Here is a 15,882-nt window from a genome sequence, read left to right on the forward strand (position 1 = left end):
TCTCTTGTTGAAGCCAGTGAAAACTTTTTGGAAAATATCTAGGCCACAAGCATCTCTGAGCATTAAAGCCGTCAGAATAAGAATAAGAATTTCTTGTTTTGGTTTGGTTTTTTTTAAGCTGATGTGCTTGCTCAAGGAAGAATGATGCCTGCTTTACAGATCCCTGGAGAAATTTACCTTGATGTTTTATTTTTTGTCTATGATGGAATGGGTTATCAAATGTGCATTTAATGACACTTTGATTGGTGTCCCATAGGTATCTGAGCTATTTCATTTCCCTGGTTTTGATTACATCTCCTGTTATAGCCTTTTCATTGCTTTGTCAATATAAGCCAAATACAATCATTTAGCAGACATTGCTAAAAATCTGACTCCTTAAAAGTATGACAGAAAAGGTCAATTCAGGTTGACAACAGGTTTTCTGACACTGCAAACTTAAACTCTTTCATATTTGATGAACTGTTCTAATTTTTAGAATGAATAAATATCCCATAGGGGAATGAAAAATAAAAGACTGTTTGAATAAAATTTATTCATCAGAGCCTGACAAAACTCACCTTTCTAAACAACTTGCTTCAGCAGCAAGTTCAGTTCTTAAAAAATTTCAGACATGAAATTTAGTTCAAATTTCTATATGTCTGAAAAAGGTAACAATTAATCCAAAGAAAGAATATATAAAAAGCTGGTTTTGTTACCAATTAATTTTTTTATCTCAAAAATTGTTTTCAAAGTTTCCTATCCAGTTTATTTTCACATTTTAAGACAATGAGGTCTTCATACTCCAGCTCTCCATAGACAGGGTTTTGTTATTTCTGGGTAGAATGCAGCACAGTATCAAGCCCTTAACGTGTTACACTCTTCCACTTGAAGAAAAAGTTGAAGTGCAAGTCATTTTAAAGAAAGCCTACAGGAGAAATTTATGAGCTTTTTCTATGGGAGAGCGCTTATGCTCCATGCGGCTTTTGTCAAACACTTTTAACAAATTGTAATAACCTTTGTCATATCTCATTTTCTTGCATAAACAAGTCACATTGAAACTATAAATGATGGAAAATTTAATCCACATGGCTTGCACTATCAAGACTGTTAAACTGTATTCTTTTCCACCATGTCAGCAGTGCATTATCTGTTTTGTAGAAATGTTGAAAAGATTACTTTTTAAGGGAGATACCACAGGACCTGCGTAAATGTCCTCCTCATGCCTGCACGAGCCAACGTTTTCACTTTCAGTTCTTCCTGGAGCTAGGAAAATGCTCCAGGGTTCATTTCTCTGCATCCGATTGGAGAGGATATTTCCACCCACCTCCAAGAACTGTCTGCCCAGAGACACCGGGAAGCACACTGAGGCTGGCAGGAGTTGTCAGGCTTCTGCTGCCTTCCAGTCTTGACTACGCACGTCTGCTCCAGGATGCAACATGGTACACACCAGCTCTCAGTCTAACAGGAGGCAAACTTTCTGCTGTACGGGAATTCAGCGCCTTGCAAATTGTGTGTATCCATAACAGTAACTCCTAGTCCAGGAGATGCTGTTTTTCTTTGTCCCCATCAGCTCCACGGCACACTGAAGCTGTGAAGTCTCCCTTTCTCACACACCAAGAGGGGTGAGAGTGCCAACAGCATCTAGCCGAGGTAGGGACCTCATGTAGGGCAACCCACTCATCAAAAGTCTGTCTCTGTGCTTTTTGTGAGAACTGTTCACCAAAACTAATAGTCCCAGTGAAAGTATTACAGTGCCATGAGCGACCGCCTCTTTCCTTCCTTTCTTTATAGGGCTTTTACTGGGTATTGTATTCACTTATCTAAACCTGTAGTGGATCTACTGGTGCTATATAGTATAATATTCAGCACATTTATTTATCTAATGCCTCACACGGATTTTATGCATTCAAGAATTAAATAGTCATTAAAAGGTGATACTGGGGTACTCAACTCAGCAAGGTCCTCATCACTGCTAAGAAAACATGGGCACTGCTCCTGGCTGTGGGAAGGAATTACTTACGGAGGGGCTCTAATAGCTTCTTCGTAGACTCAGACCTTGTGAATGCAAACAACTTTCTGCAAGTTTGCAAGCAACTGTGTTAGTTCTGACTTTGTACCAGTGGGAAAAGTAAGAGCTATGTTTTGGTCATAGTTAAGGTTAGCGAAAGCTTTCAAACATTTTCTACCTTCCATACAAAATCCAGGATAATGGCACTGCCAAGGGTTTGCAAACAGTTTTGGTCCTAATCCTGAATGTCCTTGAATTTATGGGGATTAAATCAGACCTCAAGTAATACTGGAACATAACTCTGGTGGTCTAATGGCTTAATTATGCCACTTTAACAGTGATATTTTTTTATTATTTACAGAAGAGGTCATAAAACTGTTTGCAGATGTTTAACTTTTGATTATTTTAATTCTAGCAGTAAATAATGTAGCAAAATAGCTTTTAAAGATCTTCCCTGTGTGTATTTTTTATGCTTAAAATATTCCCTGAGTAACATTTTAACAATTGCTTTAAGCTGAACAGCCTCTTCCATATGAACAGCCCTTAAATCACAAACTATAGTAAAATTCTGTTGAAAATTAAATAAATGGAGAATTGGTAGTTCCTAATTAACCAGTTAGAAAAGTTTATGAGAGGTGGATTGAATAAATATCAAAGCTTCTGAGTTATATTATCTTTCATAAATTGGCTTTTCTCCAATTAGTGTATGCTTTCAGAAGCAGGGCAATAAGATGAAAGGACCTGCATCAAAACTGATTACTGCTGAAACAAAATGGAAGTTGCTGCTTTTGATAAAATACAAGACTATGGCAGTGCTTGAATAATTTTATGGGAAGTTACTGCCTAAGGCATATGTTTTACTGTCTGATACTGAATGCATGAGGAAAGACCATCTGTTTTTTTCAGCCTGAACAAATACATGATCCAGATTGAACCACTAGAGGCCAAATATAATTGCTTTGTGTTTTGCTTTGTACTACTCTCTACCTACAGCAGCCTCTTCTTGTATAGCATGTATCATAGCACACAGTTCAAATGCTGGCTTTCGAAAAGACTTTTTCCTCTATCGATGCTTATGAAATGACTATCCAGGGCTTAATGTAATCCTCTACACTTCATCTGTCACTGGAGAAATAGTTCAAAATAGGAAAGAACAACTTCTGATACACTTTGACCACCGTGGTGTTTGAACCTTAGGGATTTATTTTTGCTGGACAGATCCTTGTTTAACATCCAGCCAGGTGAAAGGCATTGCTGTATCCCCCATGCCTTCAGTTCTTGCTGGGGAAAAAAGAGAGGTGCTTTCATTGCATGGCCTAAGTAAACAGACTAAATTTAAAAAGGTAAAAAGTGAATCCTGACTACTGGTTTACTTTGCAAGAAAGCGTGTCGGTGGTAAATAAACTACAGAAAATATTCCAGAACGCTTAGTCGTTTTACTTTTTTTGCTAGTGTTGTGTTTTACAGCACCTAAAAGTCTGCTTTTAGTTTTGCAAGGCTAATAGGACTGGGTTTCTCCCCTCCTCCAAAGTGCTTACAGTCTAATTTTAGACATAATATGCTGAATGGCGGTAAAAGAAGTGTTCAGTGTTGGACGGAGGAATGAGGGATAGAGGGGCAAAATTTGAGTGCGTGGGTGGATAAATGCAAACATTTTTCTTTTGTTCTTTAATAATAATAATTAATAACAATGCTCCATTCCTTGTAGAGTTTCTGGAAAAACTGAGAACAAAAGGTTATAGAGGTTTGGAAAAATATCTTTCCAAGACTATTCTTATGTATTGCTGTGAGGATTATTTCTGCTTTTCATGGATAATCTGCAGAACTATGTCTACCAGGTGCTAATCTAAACAGCACCTGGCTTTCCTGAATATTTACCTTTATTTTGATTAATACACTGCTTAACTGTATTGGTTCCCTCTCCTGACTCACTTTTCCCGTCTATCGTGAATTAACACTTTGCCCACAGTGATCTTCTAAATCACAGTCCTGAGGAACTATGGCAAAGCAAGAGGTGGGTGAGTGGAGGATGGTTTTGTGACTACAGGACTGCCTGGGACTTAAAAGGTTCAGGTTTATTCCACATATAAAGACTTTCCATGTAGCCTTAGGCAAGTCCCTTACCTTTTCTGTGCCGTGGTCTCCAGCTGCGATATGGGAACAACAAGCTTTTTTTTTCCTGCTGCGTCTGTTTTCTATAATTGTGCTATAAGAGATCTCTTCCAAGTGAAAACTTCTATTGTGTGTTTGGACAAGACCCAGTAGAACTGGGCCTCCAATTTAGTTGGTATTACTGGAATACAACTAAACAAGAGCAATTTTTAATACCTAAGCACAAAGGAAGTAAGAAAATATCATTTTAACTGATTCAGGACTAAAGAAATTCAGCAAAAGGAAATTACATCCTTTTACCATAAATTCTTAGTCACTTCTTAATTTTATTTTGCCCTCCGTGCAAGCCTTAACGAGGAGAAACCACATTTATGCCTATGCTAGTAGGATGTAATTATAGGGAGGTTGTATCTGAAGACTGTAGCAGCTGAAACTACCAGTAATGTTCTGGGAGATTTTCCTTTTTTAAAAAAGTGGGGGGAAGGGGAGCAAAATTGCTCACAAGGTGGATTTTTGTCACTTGAATGGGATTTTTATGAAACCTTTAAGCATATATGTGCTGATCTTTATCTTTTTTTGGTCTGGAAGATAGACTTGCCAATGGTATGTGCCAAGACACCCTTTACCCTCCTGGATACTGTTTTATTTACAGTTCTTGGTAGAGCTTATATGCAAGCTCCTACCAGATTTGATTTCAGAGTAGAACTTCTCCCCAGCAGTTAAGTAATATGCTACAAAATGTACCTCCAATGTCTTATCGCATTGCGCATCAGATTTTCTACTAGAAATTCTGAAGAAATGGACTTACATTTTTGTCTAATGTACTGGGTATATTACAGCACTACTATATTACAGCACTATGGAAAGTCTATATGTTATAAGGGAAAGAGCAATTTTAGCTCCTGAAGCGCAAGTGAGGGCAGATGCAATAATACATTAATGTTTGTATTCAGTAGTTAGAATCATAGAAGAACTTAGGTTGGAAAAGGCATTGTCAGGTCATCTAATCCAACCTCCTGCTCAAAGCAGAGCTCACTTCAAAGTCAGACCAGGGCCTTTTCCAGCCAAGTTTTGAAATGTCCAGGGACAGAGACTTCACAGCCTCTCTGGGCAACTTGTTCTGGTGCTGAACCACCTTCGCTCTGGCTTTTTTTTTCCTTATAGGTAATCATAAGTTTCTTTCCTGCAAATTGTGTCCTCTCTGCCTTCTTTATAACCAGAACTAGATAGCTGAGGACAGCAGTCAGAGGTCTCAGCCTCTTTTTGTCCAGGCTGGACAAACACACCTCTGCTCAGCCCCTCCTGTATGTCATGAGCTACAGCCCCTGACTACCTTGATGGCCCTCCACTGGACTCGCTTGAGTTTGTCCATCTCTCTCCCATGTTGGGGAGCCCCAAACTGGGCACAGCACTCCAGATGTGGTCTCTCAGATGCCAAACAGTGGGAAATAATCACTTCCCTCAACCTGCTGGATACGTTCTTGCTAGTACAGCTCAGCATGTAGTTGGGTTTCATTGCCGTAAGAGCACGGAGTGATGATTGCTGAGTGATGTTCAACTTGGCCACCAGGAACACTCCCTCATACCCCCCAGTACTTTTCTGAAAAGCTGGTTTCTGTGTCTTCAGAATTCTTGTGTTGGTTAACAGAAACATCATATTGAAGAGCATATGCACCCTCTACATGGATCAGTAATTTCTATGCTTTTTCCTTTTGTCCCTGGAAGAGATCTGAGTCCCTTTTGTATCAGGAAGGAGCCATTTGTGCTTTCTTGCAGATATATACCTGCATTAGTTGCAATACTGTTCATGGTGGGTTAGAGCATCTGCTAAGAAGAGTCCTAGCAATTAAGACAAAAGCAAAAGGCCTGCCCTTTTTTGGTTGACTCATTGCCCAGCGTGACTGACAAGTGTTTTAAGAAGGAAATTAGCAAAACATTGATAGAATCAATTATTACTACTTGCAAAATCCAGTTCAAGTGCTAGAATTTAAAGTATAGAACATGCACCGCCTTGCACTCACTCGTTGCTGGTTAGTCAGTTCATGGTATTGTCGGTGACGTGAACTTCTCTTCTGATTCATTTCATAGATTCGTTTCACCAGCACAGTGGCCTTATTATTGGCAATGCAGTACAATAGGAAAGGGTATTCCTTATCATCCATAGCATAGGCCTCAGAGCAATACCAGCTCTGCAGGCTCATGTCTGTACACACCATGTGTGCTGTATGCTGTAAGGATCAGACATGCAGAATTTCTAGTGATACCAAGTGTTTGCATCTTCCTTGCAAAGAGATTTAGCAGCGTGTCGGTGCTTTGCTTTGCCTGCGTGTATTCGTCCGTACCATGAAACGTGCAAGTTCATGCAAGCTCAAAATTTAGGTCATGTTTTCCTGATTGTAATCGCATGACTTGTGTAAGACTTTCTTGATTCACTCCTTTTTTTTAACTTCTTCACTGGATCGTATAATATTAATTTTGTTGCTAGAATGGAGCCTGGTCATTTAGGGCAGTGATGCCATAACTCAACTACCTCTCAGCTTCTGGTAGTTTGTACATGAAGCCTGTTGCTCCGAAGGAAGTTGGTTAAGATGGGTAAAGTCGTAGCAGTTAGGTGCAATGTGCATCGTAGCTCTTTGGTAAGCTTATAGAGCAGATATCTGTGGTCAATTGTGGGAGAAATGATTTTTCAGTCTGGGGAGAGGACTCTCCCGTTAGTGATCTTTCTTTAGAGCCACTAAGAGTATCTGGACTGCATAAAGGTACAGGATTGTGATACCAAAAGTAGTGTCTGTGTATATTGGGTCATTTCTCCAAGAAAATTGTGTTTCTTGTGTTTGTTTCCATTAATTCTATCAGTGCTGCTCAGAAGCATATGGATTTAGTAACAGGCTATTCTAATATCTTTAATGACCTAAGTTAAGTAGTGGTTCCTTTCTATTAACAAAGACTGTTCATTGATAGTCTTCTATTAATGTTGGTGAAGTAGGATCAATATAGATACTGGATCAGGTTTCTGAAAAATATTAACAATTATTAATATTCTTTCTTTTTCAGTTTTCTCCTTGTGTTTGGTTGCTTGATTTTGTCCGTGTTTTCTACTATTCCTGAACACACAAAACTTGCCTCTGGTTGTCTCTTCATTTTGGTAAGTGAAACTTCTAAATACAAGACAGTTTTACAGATACTTTTATATACAAACAAATCCTCTCCCTCACCATGGAGAAAATAGTATAATTCCTGAATGCTTTAAGAAACCAGACTTTTCATCAGGATGATGAAAAAATAATAAAATAGAGGATTCCACCATCTTTTTCTTTAAAAACAGGTCAGAATGTATGAAAGTGTTAATAAAGTACTGTATTGCATCCTCTTCTTTGCTTGAGGATTGCTGTGTTTTATTACCGATAGTTCTTCTACTGCAATTTGGCAGTGACTGAGCATGAAAGACCTTTGATCCTGCTGCTGCCATTTATAAAGTCAGTATGTAGTAAGAGGCACTTATACTTAAAATAGGAAATAATTTTGGTATCTTAGATACCAATTTGTGCTAGCTATTGGTAGATACTCACATTTTAGTGGCAGTTGCTGCAGTTCGATATGGTAGTTTCATTATTTCTTCATACTACATGCTTTTGTATTATGTTTATCTCTCCTTTTTCCTTTCTGAGGTAGATATAAATGTCTTTAATCCCTAAAAGTGCTTAACATTTTTCATGCATTGTATGGACGCCACTTTATTCATCTGCTTCTGGATGGGCCATTTAGTTCTGCAAGTGGTAGCCTGAGGATAGGTGGTAGTGATCATTAAAATGTCACTATATACCCAGAGTTACCATGGTTATTTCAGTCCCATGTACACAGCAGACTGTGGCTCGTTAGGTAGTGCCTGGGGTGAAGTAACTGTTGAAAAATGCCAATATTTTAATTGTCATCACTGTATACATCCGAAAGCCCTGGTCTTCAGAACAGTTCCCTAATTAATTATGAGCAGGCCGATAAGCATAATTATGGTGTATGTTATGTCTCTACAGCACAATGTGCTACTGCATCAGGATACCTGAACTAAACGTCCAGAGCTGGCTAGGTGCAGAATTGTGGTGCTCTGCTCCATCCGATGGTTTCTTAGCAGAGCTAATTAGGGAGAGCCGTGCTAAATGTGGTATTTTGCTTTCTAGCCATATTAGCCCTTTTTCTTGAGAAAAGATCAGGTGGCATTAAACCAGCTAAAAGTGATCAGATTTAATCCTATACTCATACCTAGTCCCTTTATTTACATATCTGAACAACACTTTGCAAATGGAAGTTTGTTTGAATGTTCTGCAACTAGTTATATTATTGCAATTACTACACTAATTGCTAAGATTTTCTGGTATAGAAAACAGGAAAATGTGATTAGTCTGAAAATACCCTATTTCTAATAGCAGGTGTTTTTGTGACAAGTAATCTGTTTCCCTGTATACTTATGCAAATTGGTTGTAGAAATGCCATTTGTTCTGACATAAAATATGCATTTCCCATGAGCCACATATTTGTTGATTGGGTTGGTATGCTTACTGCCACTGATTCCTCAGCTGGCAGATAAACACATTCACTGTGCTTTGCCATGGCTCGTCCAGGAGCCTGAATGTGGAGGAGCTCTGTGCAGTCCTGGGTTTGATCCCACCACTGGGGAGAGGTGTGGTGAGCTCCGCTAGCTGATACACCAGTCCTTGCAGAGGTGTCCATCAGTGGAGCGGAGCTGCTCGGGGTCTGCAGTGGGAAACTGCAGGACTTCCTGCTACTGTGGCTTCAAAGATGGGCTTTGTCGGTCTTAACAGTTCTGACTGTAAATCCTATAGCATCCTCTGAACACAGAAATGGCCTTAAGGAGGAAGAGGGTGGATGGTTAATCCTGGAAGCATCAATACTAGCCTGGTCCAACATTTCTATGCTATAGCCTAGTGTGTTCAACAAGCCCTTGGCAGGAATAAATCTAGTGATGACAAATTTTACGGCTCCTGCTGTGGGTCTCTAATGGAGAAAAATATAAACACAGCAAAGTATGAAGTTCCAGAAGCAGGCTAAAGCTGACTGGTTTATTCCAGTTTGCTGATGCATGATTTGCTCCTTCTCTGCATACTGAATCATTAGCTGATATTAGCAATGTTATCAAAGCAGGCTTTTGTAACCGCAAACCAAGAGGAAAATACATTTCTACATTAACTCAGGAGCAGTTGTTTTGGCTGTGCCAGCACATAACTGCAGTCACTAGAGTTTTCGCAACCTTTTCCTTACAGTGATTCACACAACTCTTACAAATGTGTCATTTAGTAGAGACAGTTGTATTAACTATCTGAGATCTGGTTTAATACTGTTTTGCTTCGTGCTCAGGATGGAAGATATATGTTTATTTTCTAATGAAGTACCATACAAATACAACAATCCATAGAGCTGCCTGCTGGGTTTCTGTGAACTGTTTGCTTCACAAATTTATTCCAGATGGTCCCCCCTACAGCCATGTTAATTGGCTAAAAAGCTAATGTAATGTTCCTTCAACTTAATACCTGAGCTGCTGCCTGCGCTGGCACCTGTGGCTTTTGACATATTGCAGCTATTCACAGTTACACAGGGAGGTGAAAGAGGGAAGTGTAGATGAGGTGAGCAAACCTTTCCCTCCTTCTCAGAAAGGCCAGAGGAGCTGAGAAGATTATTGTTCTGCAATCAGTCAATTCCATTTATCTCCCCCAGCCTTGCCTTACAAGGGAGCAGAAAACATATCTCGTAATCACTGCATCCTAAATACTCTCTCAGAAAAATAAAAGTGTGCCATAGCTCAAAGCAAATAATTGTTTAGGAAAGCAGTATTAACTGAGGGCTTCTGAGCACCAGCAGAGGTTAATGGACTCACCTGGACTGCAGAAATGCCTGAGCTCTGCTCCCAGAGCCGACGCAAACCTGCCCCACTGCGTCGTGCCGTACCCAGCCAGGGCTTCAGTTCTGGCATCTGCACAAGTACTACTGTGTTCCTAGGCATCTTCTACTTATCAGGGGGCCTGCCAAGGGAAATGCATTTAATATTTGAATTTTATGCTTAAAATGAAAGTCCTGCAGATAAGTTAAGTGCATGTTACATACAGCAATGTTGGATTGTTACTTCAGTAATTAATTTGGTTAGATTTTTGTCCAGAAATAATAAGCCTAACCAGGGGGAGAGCATCAGATAAAACTCCTTACACCTACAATTATAATTATGCTTTAGCCTCGTCTGTGCACACAACTTCTGGCACTGAAGCTGTAGCAGTGATATAGCCCAGACAGACAGTAGAATAAAATCTACTTCAACATCAAAAAAGCCACAAGCAGCTTAAGAATCCAACTAACACAGCAAGAAAATAATCTTTGGTGTATTGCTAATCTCCTACAAGTACGTTTGTTGGCACTTTATCAAATAATAAATACAAGGGGAAGTAAAACTTAAGCTGGAAAGGCAAAATCAAATCTTTTGGGGAAGATAGCCAAGAAGGAATATATCTGGAACTGGAGGTCATTCGCTTTCATGACCAAACTGCCCATATTTTAAGATCATTTTCAACTAAAGCTGTGTGAATAACTGGTTCACTTCTACTTGTTTGCTGTCAATTCAAGAAAATAAATACAATATTTTGAGTTGACCCACAAAGATTTGGCAAATCAAAAAGTCCAAAAAAAGTCTTGGATCAGATTAAATGTTTCATTTGACCTGGCATAAGGTATTATTTACATATTTGAGCATTTTAGAACTTTTGGCCTAAAAGTAAAATTGAGGCTGTAGGAAAGAAATGTCATTTTTATTTGAAGTAACAAAGCATTCAATTTTTTTCATAATTTTCATTTTTAATCAAGATGGAGAGATTGCAAAACTCGTGAATTTCTGCAGGACTGGTTATGTCAAATCTGTTTTGGTTTTTTCTCTGAAAAAGTCTGGGGTAGAAAACTGTACCCAGTTCTGTAGGATAAGGGCCTCTGAAAATGTACTTTAGGAACACATTCTTCAGGCAGAAATAGCTCCCAAAGACAAAAAAGCAGGCAGTGTGCAGTAGATGAGGCTAGCTTCTACACGTACTGTGGTCACTTACACGAATCCAAAAGGAGAGTCTAGTAAGTGCTTCTAGCAATTAAGGTTTTCCTAAGATTTTTCTCTTCTAATATTTTCCCATAAAAGAAACACAGAAAGAAGATGCACGTTGATTAAAAAACATAGACTATAGCTGCCCCATAGCAGGCAAGCACATATTTAATTTGTCTCTGATCTAGGAGAGCGAATCCATCCACAGGGATGTAATCATACAAATCCTCTACAAAATTTTAAAGCTGGGCAGAGTGGATTTTAAAAAAGGGAGATGGATAGTGCTTAATTCAAAAAGTGGCATTTTTTTGTTGGATTTATTGTCCCAAAACTTGAATCCTCTTGCGATGCTCAGATAAAAGACCACCAGACCTGAGCAGAGGACTGGATGGATGGTTCTGTAGGACCAGCTAACAATGCATAAAAGGAAAAACTGAATAATCTTGAGAGATTTCAATTCTAGATACGTTTCTAACAAAGGAAGCAGGGTATAGACCACATGTTAATTGCAGTTTTGGTTGTTGGGTCTTCTCCCGAGAGAAACAGATCAACTGATCCCTGAGCTAAAAAATCAGTGATTTTCAAGTTAACTAGAGCTTGTCAAAACTCAGAATAAGTGCTTCTCAGGAAATATTAATTTTCAATATTTTCTTTCATCCCAAATCAAAGCAAGGCTTTGAAATTTCAAAATTTCTGCATAGAAATCTCTGAAAAATTACATCTGTTAGACATACAAAATTGATGTTATCAAAGACAGAATAAGAGAGGGAAAGGTAATGTTGATAAGGTCAAAGTCTTCATGTTTTCAGTCTTGTTTGGATTAATATACACTAATATTATAATAAGGTGATAACACGAGCATAAAATAATTCAACCATGTCATAATAAACTACCTGTTAGCTTTGAAAGAAAATATTCTTACCTTATCAAAATAAATAATTTCATGTCTTTGCTGATTAAATTGATAATCTCCTATTATTTATACTGATTTCATCAAATCAGTCCTGAGTGTTGTTATAAAAATTTGGACCAGATCTCATTACAACTGCTTGAGAATCTTTGTGTGCAAACAGAGCAGACTTCCCATTGGAAATGTAAGTGCTGGTTGCACTTTTCTGAAACTAAAAATTATTAGGAGGAAGTCTGACAGAATGCAAAAATGTAAATGAAAAGGTGAAGTTATTTGAAAACATAACAGTAGAGGTCCCCAATGCTGTAATTCATCTGTCAGAAGGCAGCATTGGCACTACCAACCAACCAACCAAGCTCTAAAACAAGTAAGCACACACTGTAGCTATAGAGAGAGATGAAAGTAACAATAAAAATTATTTCATAACAAAGGAACATGGTACCACACATAAAACTGTAAAGGGATCTATGAAAAATCTATTGTCAACTGTGCTGAGGATGATAAAATACACTTCAAACACATCAGAGAATAAAGACGTCTCAATACTGGCATAAGCCTATTATTGATATGTTTCTGGGCTTGATTACATTGTCAGTAACGTTTTGTCCTTTCTTTTCTTTTAGTCTTCTGTATTAAGCAGAAATAACCTTTGTAAAGAGAAGAATGAAAAAATCACACATTGAATGGAATAATTTTTCTCTTGTAATTAAAAAGTGCAATATATTATAGTTCTACCAGGAAAGCTTAAATGGGTTTGATGACTAAAGATGACTAAAACAGCATTATTATACATGATCTGCAATCAGAGCAAAGAAAAATCGCATAACTTAATCACTTAAAGAAGGTAGGATAACTATGAACGGTTACCTCAAGTGCTACAGCATTCAATAGCAAATGCAGTAGAAGGCAAGAGAGAGTTTCAGAGTCGCTGCCAGAGCATTTCCCAGGCAGGCAGAACTACCAACCAGGTACACTCCAACAAGTAATCTCCATTTACTGTGCAATGTTAAGATCACTAGAGTTGCCAGAAGTCAATGGCTGATGGATTAAATACCATACATGAAATTATTTTCCATTCCCTCTGAATGAACAGGGCATGTATAGAGAAAGGTGTGGTACTATGCAATGAAGAAAGATGGATGGAAGTAGCAACCCACAAGCAGTGTTAAATGTAACAGAACTCATGACCTGCTATAATTTTAACATTAAAATGACTAACCTGTAGTAAGAAAGTCAGTGTTGATTTTTTAAATAGGTACATTATACTTTTTTATATTCTTGTTATCTGTTCCTATATAAGAGCTGTCACTTAGGTTATCTTGTCCATGACATTATATGGCTATATGCAGAAAGTCAGGAGCGAAGATACTAATACTGTGAACAATCAGTTTCTGATTCCCTTTGTTTCCCAACACAGGGAGGACTAGCATTAAAAGGTGGAGAATGTATTCTTAAGAGGGAAAGGACTGTCCATGTTATTCGGAAAAGAACCTTTTAGCCAGCCATTCAAGGGGCCACTTTCTCTAGGAGAACACAGAACCTCTACAAAGATTTTGCGATTAAGAGTGGAAAATGGGGAGGATTAGATGTAGTGATGTGGTGTCAGGATTCAGATTAATAAGGATATCATTCTTTGAGGAGGGAAAAGCACGTCTCCTTTTAGGCTAATCAACACATTTTGCTAAAGGACCAAATCAGCTGCCCTTGACCTCCTTCAAGGACAAACGAGCAACACTCCTTGCACAACAACTGCTCTTCCATGACATGTCTTCCTTCTTGTTTTATCAGTTTAAGTGATAACAAGGTAGCATGGGAAACCACTTCCGAATGTAACATTTTCCATAGATGTAGATTTGTAATAGTTTATGCTGGACTCTGCAGTATTGAATTTTATTGGCTTCATGCCATAATTTGATAAGGATCCAAACTTGTTACATGGAGACCAAGAGCTACCTCCTTAAAACAGGCAACAAACAGTTTAGCTTGCAACAATAAAAATGGATAGATATCAAACTCTCTATCAGAAATTCAGACCTGACCCTTGTTAGGGAATTACTGATTTGCCAAATGGAAATGCAGCATATGTCTCCAGAGGAAAGCCAAAGTACATGGTTATAAATATTATGTAAGGAAAAAGTCTACAAAACACTAAATTACAAAAGGAAAAGAATGCTGAAAAAGGCAGAACATCAGTGATATGAAAGCTGTTTGGAAACCTAGGGAACACCCCCCATCTGAGTAACATATAGAAACCATAATTCACTCAGTCATTTTGCACAGATGTGACAAAGCTTGCGAAGACATAGCTTGCTACAGTCAAAATGTGAACTTTCCTCAAATGAGAGAAGAAATCTGTTCACAAGATTCAGTATAAAAACTGTGAAGTTAAGCCAATGGGTATCAAAATACAAACAAATATCAAAAATGTCTGTAAGGATCCAGAGCAGGCATACCTATCATACAAAACCCCAAAGAGAGTTCCAAGTGTGGACGATAGTAAATGCACAGACACACACTGAAACTAAGTCCAGTCCTGAGGACTGTGAACTGTGGGTGAGCTACAAAGATGAATTAGGAAAATAAGTACTGGTAATTTTAAACTTATAGGCTTCCATGGAGGGCCTAAGGAAAGGGTGTATGTCATATGGACAGGATAACAACTTTGGTATCAAATCTGAACCAGACAGGAATTGGCTGATTGCACCATATGAAGATACGGTCACAGGAAATGAATGTCGCACAAAGATATATGTATGTTTTTGAGAGGATGTGGAAGGGGTTTGTTCTTTTCTTTTTCCAAGAGACCAAAATTCCATAAGCCTTGAAAAAAGACAGGAAAAGCTGCAAAACATTCAGCAAATGGCATAATTTGTAAAACACAAGGCTTGGTATACCGGCTCTCAAAGTCTAGTTATTGGACTGAAAAGAGGGGACCAAGTCAATGTTTTCACTCAACCTAAGGAACTGAATAAAAATATCGTAACCAAAGGCTTGTTCAAGTAACATAAATATTTGGTGAGATGACAAAAGTTAATATCTTCAAGAACTGAATGCATAAGCAGGATTTTGGCAGTTTGGGTAAAGTGCCTTCCAAGTCTAGTTTGCCAAAATTTACCAATTGTCAGAAAACACTTTATTAAAATTGCTTTCTGAACACGTTTGGTACTGGAAACATTTCAGTGTATATCATCCCAGGTGCCCATAGATCTCCCAGTGGCCAAAACATGCACTCATGTACTCCTAGGGAAGCTCTGTTGATGAGCTTTGTGAACTGGAAAACTGCAGTTCATCACTTAAAAAATCACTTAAAAAAAGAAATCACTTAAAAAAAGTGCACACCAAATATCATTTGCAGAGTCTCTAGGATTTAACAGCAAACATGCTAAGACCAAAGAATAAAAGAATAACTATCCCGTCCCGCTCTGCTATACAGCATGTCAAATGCTATCAGTTAATTCACATACATGTGTTCAGCCGTAACAATTAGCCTAAACCGCTTGCATCAATACAAAAATAACATGGATGCCAGAGCATAAAAGGATTCAGAGTCTGTACTGGCTCTGGCACCCATTCCACATTTCTTTTGGACACAGCAAAAGATATCAAATTCTTCACAAACATTTCAAAAGGAAGATTTGGGAGCTGTGTTGCTACAGAGACATGTGCTTGAACGTCTGCCGGTAACATGTGACATCAGAAACGTGACTACAGCAGAAAAAAATGCGTGAAGAATTCACAAAGGAAATGCAAAGGCCTGGGTACAGCTGTACAGAGCTTCATTGTTCTCAA

General features: G+C 38.4%; 1 protein-coding gene across 2 annotated transcripts in view; it reads left to right on the top strand.

The window, feature by feature from the left end:
* The window catches only part of KCNQ5 (potassium voltage-gated channel subfamily Q member 5), a 301,419-nt gene that overhangs the window by 204,995 nt on the left and 80,542 nt on the right, over nt 1–15,882 (top strand). For both annotated transcript variants that reach the window (XM_075498199.1, XM_075498198.1), the window contains exon 2: nt 7,154–7,244. In XM_075498199.1, the coding sequence (XP_075354314.1) occupies nt 7,154–7,244 (91 nt within the window). The remainder of the gene's footprint in view (nt 1–7,153; nt 7,245–15,882) is intronic.

The sequence above is a fragment of the Mycteria americana genome, chromosome 3 (genome assembly GCF_035582795.1).
Source record: "Mycteria americana isolate JAX WOST 10 ecotype Jacksonville Zoo and Gardens chromosome 3, USCA_MyAme_1.0, whole genome shotgun sequence".
NCBI classification, from domain to species: domain Eukaryota; kingdom Metazoa; phylum Chordata; class Aves; order Ciconiiformes; family Ciconiidae; genus Mycteria; species Mycteria americana.